The sequence below is a fragment of the Chionomys nivalis genome, chromosome 3, assembly GCF_950005125.1.
Source record: "Chionomys nivalis chromosome 3, mChiNiv1.1, whole genome shotgun sequence".
NCBI classification, from domain to species: domain Eukaryota; kingdom Metazoa; phylum Chordata; class Mammalia; order Rodentia; family Cricetidae; genus Chionomys; species Chionomys nivalis.
The window spans coordinates 75,733,755-75,743,800 of NC_080088.1; the positions used below are offsets into that span (position 1 = coordinate 75,733,755).

Genomic DNA, 10,046 nt, shown 5'->3' on the forward strand with positions numbered 1-10,046 from the left:
CACTGGGGCCATGGCTGCCTGGCTGCAATGACACCCAGCCGCTTGCATTCCACATCCCGACCCATGGGTGTGGATGAGTGCAGGCAGCACACAGATGCCGAGGCCCAGCTCCCTCCAACCCTTCCTGCCCCTCTGTGCCCCTCATTCCAGTAAGTCAAGCCCTAGCTGGCTCTGGCAGGTCCCCCGTCCCCTGTTAAACTCTCTAGTTTCACACAGCAGTTTGGAGGTGAGTTCTTGTGCCTTAACTGGGGTGACCTGGTTAGGCAAAAATGACAATGAAAGACGTAAGGGCTTGGGTGGGTATCCCAGAAAACCACTGCCATATGGTGGCTGCCATTTTGCTGGCTCCACCATGGCCAGAGCCACTAGGAAAGGATCCTAGCTAGCATGGACACAAACCATGTGCTGGGGTCTTTATTTTCCTAGGCCACACCAGAACAAGGCAAAACCAAGCCTGGAGGGAATGTGGGTATACCCAAAGGGAAGGTGCTAGAACCGACAGTCCCACTCAACCCTCAGTCATGGAGCCTTCACAAGATGCCATTCCTGTTGCTTGGACCCCTCCCCACACCTGAACGGAGGATGGCAGCAGGTGCAGTCTCTGTCTCATCAGCGTCTCCTAGCAAAGATCACACCTGGTGGCAGCTGGGCAGCCAGTTGCTCCCTGAAGCGTTCCGGCACCAGTAACTAGGCATCCGCCAGCCATTCTAGGCAATGAAGGACAGCAGGGACTCTCGCCCCTCACTTGGTCACAGGGCTGCCTTTCCTACTTGGCAGCCCCTCTGCTGCAGCTTCCTGATGAGTTCCAATAGGTTCATCTGCAGCGTCAGCTCCTGAAATGTAAAAAGAGGTCCTGTAAGGGCCAGTCCGACGGCTCATGCCCTTCTGTCTTGGTCTAAGACATACAAGGGCCTAGAAGATGCTAGGTAGTAAGGCTAAGGGGAAGCTGGCTAGGGCAAGGCAGAGGGAGAATCTGGACCGGGGCACCTAGTAGGGTCAGCAGTCTCTAATTGGCTTCTTTAGAGTGGTTGGAGGGGGTTAGCATGCAGGAGGTGGGTAGGCGCCTGCAAGGCTGGACAGGTGGGCATTCCCTCCATGCCCTTCCCAAGGCCTTCCACCTCGCCTCTGCCCACACCAATGCTAAGCTTCACTAGGACTCCAGGGACTCGATGTATTGACATGTCTGTAATCCCTGTGCTCTAATTAGAAGCCACGGCAGGAGGACCTCAAGTTCAAGGCCAGAGTGAGCAGTGTAGCAGACCCTGTCTCCAAAAATAAGTAAATAAATAAAAATAAAACAAGCAATACACTACCCTCCACCTAAAGAAAAGGAGACCAAAACAAATAAAAACCAAACTCCAGATAGAACAGAACCTTCAGGGGCCAGGGTCGATGGCTGTGACAGGGTTAGCCTACGTGCTGACCTGAGGATTCGTGGTCACGTAGAAACCAGCTACTCCTGCCTTCTCCAGTGTGCTCTGCTGGTCGGCAACCTTCCGGTCCAGTTCCAGGACAATCTTACGGTCCATTGTCTGCTGCTCCTCACGGATTCGATGCTCCATGGCCTGCAATGACTTGAGTAAGGGTGGCTCCTGCTCGGGCTTCTGCCCAAGGATGCTTCAAACATCCCTGTCTGCTACTTCCTCCTGCTGTGGCTCAGCAGAGGGGCTCCATAAGGCTACCCAATAGTCCCAGCTAGAAATGCATCTGCCCACCAACCTCACCCCCGACACCATGGCTTGTTGGCTTCCTGTGGGTCTCCATGGTAACACAGGCCTCTTCCTGACTGCTTTTGCCATCCCACCATTGCACTTCATCACCCTGACTCTGACTGCCTCATGCAGGCTCAGGCCAGAGACGCTTAAATGGAGGAATAGGGGAGTGACAGACAGGTTGTGACTCTCCTCTTAACTAGAGCACACCTTAGTCCCCATGGAGAAAAGTCATGAAATAGACCTCATCAAACCTCCAACAAGCCATGAGCTCAGCTTATAAACTACCCTCAGCCCCTCCACTGAGATAGCCGGGCTCAGCTATCCTGTCCCAGTTCCTACCTCCAACTCACGCTGCTGGGCTGCCTGGAGCACTGGCAAGTTGTGGGGCCGGCAGGTCTGCTGGGCTTCCAGATGCTTCTGCCTTAGGGCCTGCCTGAGCACTAGGAGGGAAGAAGAGCTGTCAGCGGGGTAGGTGCTGGGAAGAGAGGCAGCCCACAGCTGGGTTAGAGGCCTCGTCGGAGAAGCCCTTCACCTCTAGAGTGCTGAGGCCTGCAAGTATGGCAGGTATGGCAATGATCTCAAAGCACAGTATACCCAGGGCAGGGACAGGAGGCAGACAGGTGCCTGTGGCAGGTGGCTGCTGGACTCAGGTGACAGTTCTAGCTGTGCTATCTTGGACGTCTTCAATAGGATGTCACTGTAGGACACCTACTGAAATATTACAGAGCCAAAAACCCAGAAGAGGAGGAAGAGGCTCTGTCTGCTAGCAGTGCAGCTGTGTCAAACCAAGCTTGGTGCCGCCCTACAGGAAAGCAGAGCAGCCCTGCTCAGCAGCCAGAGGAAGTGAAGGATGTGCACAGGCCCATCCTGTATGCCAACAGGGTCCTGCACTGGGAAGTCTATTGTTTTACCCACTACCAGCAAGCAAAGTGTCGGGTTCCTGATAAACTGGCGCACATATGGACGCGTACAAACTACCTGCTCTGATGGGAGCACGGGACGGTAAGGAATTGTAATCACACCAATCTGCATAAAATAGGAGTGTGGCTGGCTGGTTGGCCCTGAAAAAACTCAAAACCTAACACTCTTATTACGAGAAGAGGGTCACAGGACAGCTCTATTCAGGAAGGTTCCTGAGGTTCCCTTGACTCCAATAGCGTCTGCAGTACCTAGTTCTCAGCATTTTGTATGTACCTCAATAATACCATGTATCATTGCTTGAAAATGAAGGCCACCTCAACATAACTCCATCAACACAAGGGGAAAGAAAGGTTGCCTAATTATCTGGTTGCAATGAAATGAAGGAGACAAGGCTTGGGGCAATGGGTATATGCACCAATACATCATCTCCTTCAGTCTGTTCAGCCCAGCTGCTCAAAGTCCCACCCAGGTCCCATGGTGGCGAACACCCTTAATCCCAGCACTTGAGAGGCAGATCTCTGTGAGTCTTAGGCCAGCCTGGTCTACAGAGCTAGTTCCAGAACAGCCAGGGCTGTTACACAGAGAAACCCTGTCTCAAAGGAAAAAGAAGTTATCTTATGTGGGATGGTGGTGAAACACACCTTTAATCCTAGTGCTCGGGTGGATCTCTGTGAGTTCAAGGTTAGCCTGCTCTAAAGAGCGAGTCCCAGGACCGGGTTCAAAGCTACAAAAAAACCCTGTCTCAAAAAACCAAAAGAAAAAATACAAAACAAAGTCCCAGGTCAATTTCCAGATTCCACTCTGGCTACCTGCTCAGGAGGGACCTCAACATGGTAATGACCAAGGAAAGCAAGGTGGCCCATCCCAGTCAGCACCTTCTGGATCTGGCTAAAGGCAGCAGAGGATTGCAGTGCCAGCTGCACCAGAGCCTGGTCCAAGTCTTCTGAAAACAAATCAAATAAAACAGCTCTGTAGAACAAAGACCAATTCCAGATCAGGTCGAAGAGTGAATGCAGGAAGAAGGATGGATAGAAGAGGAGCAGCCAGGCGAAGCCTCCTCCTGTCACACACGGCAACTAGAACACTGAAAACAATGAGCAAAGCAGGGCCTGGTCCAGACGTGGGATCCCAGCACTGGAGAGGCTGAGGCAGAAGACTGCCAGTTCTAGACTACACCGTCTCAGAAAACCAAAAAGGAAAAGAAGAGAATGAATTGAGTCATGCACTTTAGACTTGTGAACGGGATACACCTATCTATCAAAACATTTTAAAGGCACAGCCACTCCAACATTGGGTGACCAAATAAAACTCTTGGAAAACTGAAGAGACTTCTCAATATATTCTGAGGCCAGCATGACCTTCATACCCACAAAATACTACAAGAAAATTACAAGGTTGTTGTCTATCAGGAATAAAGACAAAACTCCTAAGATTTTCATAAAATAAATCAAATTCAACAGACAAGGATGGGAGGTGACTCAGTGAGTCATGTCAGAAGCTGGGCGCAGCAGCGTGCTCTGTGAGAGGCTGATCCCTACAGCTCGTTGGCCAGCCATATACTCTAATCAGTGAGCTCCACATTTGGTATCTCAAAAATAAGGTGGAGAGAAACAGAAAGACATTCAGTGCTGTGCTGGCTAGTTTTATATCAACTTGACATAAGCTAAAGTCATTAGAGAGAAAAAGCCTTGGTTAAGAAAATGTCTCCAAGATCGGGCTACACAGAGAAATCTGTGTGTGTACGTGTAGGATCAGGCTGTAGGTAAACCTGTAAAACATTTTTTATTATTTATTTATTTTTAGAGACAGGGTACAGGGTTTCTCTGTAGCTTTGGATCCTGTCCTGGAACTAACTCTTGTAGACCAGGCTGGTCTCGAACTCACAGAGATCTGCCTGCCTCTACCTCCCTAGTGCCAGCTTGTATGGCAGTTCTTAATTAGAGATTGATGGAGGAGGGCCAAGTTCATTGAGGACGGTGCCACCTCTGGTGCCACCGGAACCTACTGGTCCTGGATTCTGTAAGAAAGCAGACCGAACAAGCCACGGGGAGCAAGTCAGTAAGCAACAACCCTCCGTGGCCTCTACATTGGCTCCTGCCTCCAGGATCCTGCCTTGTTTGAGCTCCTGTCCTGACTCCCTTCAGTGATGAACAGTTATGTAGAGGTATAAGACAAATACATCCTTTCCTCAAGCTGCTTTTGGTCGCAGTGTTTCATCACGGCAATAGTAACCCTACCTAGAATATCATACCTGCCTCTGGCCTCCACAAGCATGGGCAACACGTGCACACATATATGTGTACACACCCCCATGAACACTACACATAAATACACACACAATTAAATAACAACATACATAAAAGAAAAATACATCATAACCATACAGGATGCATTCCCAGAATGCAGTGCATGTCAGGAATTTAGAAATCATTATCACTCACTGTACTAACAGAAAAACCACCTAATCATCTCTGTAGGAATTGGAAAAGGTTTTAACAAAATCCAACACACATTTCTAATGGGGAAATTCTGTCTGGCAGCACAGGCTATCCCAGAAAGGCAGGGAATGTTTGCATGTAGATTTAACTTAATCTAGAGAACTTGCTTAGCATGTGAGAGGCCGTGGGTTCAGTCCTCAGTAACAAAGTCCAAAGCAATTCACAAAGCCCAAAGATCTATAGTGAAGTATCAGTGGAGATCACAGAGACATCGTCACACTATGCTTTCAACTTTCCTAAAACGTGTGACCCGAGTCAAGCTTGGAGCGAGGAAAAAGAAAGGAAGCCCTGATGGTACAACGGGCGCAGCCTAGCAAAATTTATAGGAAGGGGTTTCTTTTTTTTTCTTTGGTTTTTCGAGACAGGGTTTTTCTGTAGCTTTGGAGCCTTTCCTGGAACTAGCTCTTGTAGACCAGGCTGGCATCGAACTCACAGAGATCTGCTTGTCTCTGCCTCCCGATTGCTGGGATTAAAGGCGTGTGCCACCACCGCCCAGCTAGGAAGGGTTTTCTATGCGGACACCAGAGACCTATCAAACCTGAGATTCAAATGGAAAGGTGCTCTGAATAACGCATTATCTAACCAGTACGACAGAGCTGTCAACAGACCTACAGTCAGCGAGGTCATCCTGTCTGAGGGGACCTGGGGAACGCATGTAAGAAGTTCCTGAGTAGCTTGCCAAAAGAGCCAGCCCAGGCTCTGCACACCTGCCCACCCGAGGCTCCTGCGTCCAGAGCCGCCCTGGGAAGGTTCCGTCGCCGCCCCCCCCTTCCCCCCCCTTCGGGCACCTCGGTGTTCGTTCTGCAGCCGCAGTCGCTGGTTGTACAGGCTCTTCTCGGTGAGATGCTGGATCTCCAGAAGCCCCTGCACGATCTCGAACACGGTGCCGTCGAGCAGCGCCAGAGCCAAGTCGCTGAGCGTTGTGTAGGACAGGCGCTGCTGAAAGGAGCTGCAGGCAGATCTCTGGGTGAGCGCGGTCGCGACCCCGGCCCCCCTGCCCCGCCTTGTTCCCGGCTTCCGTCCCAGCCCCCGTCCAAGGCTCGGTTCCCCGTTCCAGCCCCCGGCCCCGGCTCGGTCCCCCGTTCCAGCCCCCGCCCCCGGCTCGGTCCCCCAATCCAGCCCCCGTCCCCGGCTCGGTCCCCAGTTCCAGCCCCTGCCTCCGGCTCGGTCCCCCGTCCCAGCTCCGGGCCCCGGCTCAGTCTCCCGTCCCAGACCCCGCCTCCGGCTCGGTGCCCCGGTCCCCCGCCGCGGCCCTCACTCCCGGCCTCTCGCCCCAGCCCTCGCCTCAGTACCCCAACCGCGACCTCCGTCCCGACCCCGGCCCAGCCCCCGCTCACCTGGGCAGCTCCTTGACCAGGCTCTGCAGCGCTGACAGCAGCTGGTAGTGCCGCTCCTGCTGCCGGGCCCGGTCGGCCGCCTCATCCCCGGCGGCCGCGTAGCGGTCCATTGCACAGCCGGCCCCCCGCCGCCCCTGGAATCTGTTTCTTCTGGCTCCCCGGCGCGCCCCGCCCTCTTACGTCAAACTCCGGCGCGGATGACGCCTGCGCCCCGCCCCTCCGGTCAGCGTGGGCTCTCAGATTCCTGCGTCACGCACAATAAGACTCGCCCCTCCCCTCCTGAGACTCCTAGACGCTCTTTGTTTGGGGGTGAGTTGGGGTTGGACTGGGGCTCGCTGAGTTCCAGACTTTGGAGATGTTCGCCCAGGCCTCTGCACCCTGATGATGTTTTAAGAAAGCGGATCCGGACAGCACGGAGTGTGCGTGGACTCAGGCCGCTGAGGTGGGCGGAGGCCAGCGGGTTGTCCTCCACCGTGGACACTGCGGGAGAACAATACAGGGGAAATCCAGCTTTCCTTTGGGGTTCTTAGCCTCATTCATAAAATAAATTAAGAATGGACTCAAAGGGAAGCACAGGACAGTTTTATTAGAACCTAAAAGATATCCCACCCCCATGGACAACTGTAAACCCCAGCAAGAGCCTGCCACTGGAGAATGGAAGAGAAAGGGGTATTGGGAAGTTGAACTCGCGCTTGGTCAGCAGGTCCTTTGTCCACGGAGCCATATCCCTAGCCCCTGGCAGTTCAAAATTCTTAATTTAGCTTGTAGCACAAATAAGAGAAATGTTATGTTTCTAAAGCAAGGTTGTGGTATTTCAATTGTATTTTAATAAATAAAGCTTGCTTTGAAGATCTGAGAATAAAGCAGCCCCACGGCCTTACAGATCAGGTAATGGACACACACACCTTTAATCCCAGTAGCCACACTAGTTGCCATATAAACCGGGAGGTGCATGCCTTTAATCCGAGCCCTAGAGAGGATTATAAAATGGGAGGATACAGCTCTCAGACAGTCTCATTTCGAGATTCCTGGAGGCAGGACCACCATTTCGGATTGAGGTCGAGGTAAAAGCCAGTGAATGACTGCTTTGCTTTTCAGCTCTTCAGGTTGAACCCCAGTTTCTCTCCCTCTCTGGGTTTTTATTAATCGTGCTTCACAGGGTTCCTTACGGTATGCTGCTGCTGGAAGGCTGGCACTCTACCTACGGTTCCATTGTCTGCAGAGTCCATGTTTTTAAAAATATACCTGTAGTTGAATCCTCTGGTTACATTCTTTTTATCTTCTGTTGGGTCATGATAATCTCTAGAGTAGTAAATTCAGATCTGAATATCTGAGTAACTTTTTTTTTTTTCGAGACAGGATTTCTCTTTATAGCTTTGGAGCCTGTCCTGGCACTACATCTGTAGACCAGGCTGGTCCTGAACTCACAGAGATCCGCCTGCCTCTGCCTCCCAAGTGCTGGGATTAAAGGCGAGCGCCACCACCGCTCGACCTGAATAATTTAAAAAATTACAATTTAGAAACCTTGTAGTGGTTTGAATGAGAATGAACCCATAGGCTCATATATTTGAATACTTGGTCCTTAGTTGGTAGAACTATTTGGGAAGGATTGGAGGTGTGGTCTTGTAGGAAAAGGTGTGTTACTGGGAGCTGGATTTGCACTTTCAAAACCCACACCATATTTTCTCCTCTCTCTCTCTCTCTCTCTCTCTCTCTCTCTCTCTCTCTCTCTCTCCCCCCCCCCATCACTACCTCATGCTTTTGGATCAAGATGTAAGTTACCAGCTACTGCCCCAGGGCCATGCCCACCTGTCTAATGCCACGCTCCCCACCTTGATGGTTATGGATTCACCTCCTGAAACTAAGACCTCAATAAACCCTTCTACAAGTTGCCTTGGTCATGGTGTCTTCACGACAATAGGAAAGTCACTAAGACACCTGTACATGAAGAAGTAATTTGCAGGAATAAGTATACTCTAAAGTAGCTGTAATTTAAGGTTGGCAGTATATCAAGTTATGATGCCAAATTATGAGGAATCATTTAAGCCATACACTTAACAGTCATGATCTATAGCTGGGGATTGTCTTAGTTGGGGTTTCTATTGCTGTGACAAAGCACCATGACCGAAAACCAAGTTGTGAAGGAAAGGGTTTATTAGGCTTACACTTCCACATTGCTGTCACCACTGAAGGAAGTCAGGACAGGAGCTCAAACAGGGTAGGATCCTGGAGGCAGGATCTCATGCAGAGATCATGGAAAGGAGCTGCTTTCTGATTTGCTTCCCCCTGACTTGCTTAGCCTGCTTTCTTATAGAACCCAGGACCACCAGCCCAGGGGTGGCACCACCCACCATGGACTGGGCACTCCCCCACTGATCACTAATTGAGAAAATTACAGCTGCATCTCATGGGGACCTTTCCTCAACTGAGGCTCCTTGTCCTTCCCCTCTAATGAATCTAGCTTGTATCGAGTTGACACACGAAACCAGCCAATGCAGGGATATCACTCAGTTGGTAGAGTGCTTGCCTACCATACACAACGCCCTGGGATTCTATCTGCAGTACCACATAAACCAGGCATGGTGGTGCACACCTGTCATCTCAGGATTCGGGAGCTGGAGGCACAGTCAGAAGCTCAGGGTCAGCTCTGGCTATGTAGTGAGTTCCAGGCTGGCCTGAGATCCTCGAGACTCTGGCTCTAAAAAAGTCATTAAATGTTCACATGCTCATCTCTGGATATTGGAGTGTGAGCAATTCTTAAGTGTCTCTTTAGCACACTGATTAAGACACAAACTGAGCCAAAAGGGACACATGCCTGAGACACAATATTACTGTCTATCTTATGATGTCCCCGAAAGCTGAAAGCTGGGTCACATTGCTTCCCTAGGTAGCATATTACAGCCTATGACAGCCAAGAAGGATGAAGACTAGGGTTTTACCACACCACCATGTCATCTGTGATATCATAGGACATCTAATGGAAGATACATACCTCCACAATCTTACCACTAAGTCATATTACGTGTCATATGAGAAGGAATAGAAAAGGAATGGAGACTGAGTCATAGAACATTGTGACGTTACACAGTGGCCCAGAGGAGAACAGAGCACTGTGCTGCGTCACATCTGGTCACTGCACATAGATGGTCCCTTAAGATGGTCAGGAATGGAGGCTGGAGTTACAGTTTTTCACCTTGTTGCTTAACAAGGCAGTCTAGAGATGGCATGCAGACAGTGAGCCACAGTCTGTTGTTAGAGTGATGTGACGTCATCTGTGACGTTGTGACATGACGTGCCAGGGCTGCCATCTGTCCTCATAGAGACGAAGAATAAGCATATCAGCTCTGAGTCTTCACTCTACATTACATAAAATATCATGTACAAGATGAGCTGGGATGCGGACCTGAGTCACATGTGTATAGATGGGATGTATCAGTTGAGAGGACAGAGGTTATCAGTCACACATCACATGGTACATGTGACAACTGAGAGAAGGCTCGGATTGGTTTACACTACTCCATATAAGGTATATGACAGCTGGCAGGGGGCACACAGTTTTTGTCACTTTGTGTCAC

General features: G+C 50.6%; 1 protein-coding gene across 1 annotated transcript; it reads right to left on the reverse strand.

The window, feature by feature from the left end:
• Nucleotides 1-29: 29 nt before the first annotated feature.
• Nucleotides 30-7,173, reverse strand: LOC130871113 (protein DGCR6). Its single transcript, XM_057764354.1, has 5 exons — nt 6,472-7,173; nt 5,923-6,083; nt 2,055-2,155; nt 1,425-1,565; nt 30-833 (listed from the first exon to the last, which is right to left on the reverse strand). The coding sequence occupies exons 1-5, from the start codon at nt 6,579-6,581 to the stop codon at nt 750-752; spliced, it is 597 nt and encodes a 198-aa protein (XP_057620337.1). The 5' UTR covers nt 6,582-7,173; the 3' UTR covers nt 30-749.
• Nucleotides 7,174-10,046: the final 2,873 nt, after the last annotated feature.

Coding starts and splice junctions, on each gene's coding strand:
- LOC130871113 (XM_057764354.1), bottom strand. CDS start 6,581: ATGGACCGCTACGCGGCCGCCGGGGATGAGGCGGCCGACCGGGCCCGG. Junction 6,084..6,471: donor CTGGTCAAGGAGCTGCCCAG/GTGAGCGGGGGC, acceptor ATCTGCCTGCAG/CTCCTTTCAGCAGCGCCTGT. Junction 1,566..2,054: donor CCCAGCAGCGTGAGTTGGAG/GTAGGAACTGGG, acceptor AAGTCATTGCAG/GCCATGGAGCATCGAATCCG.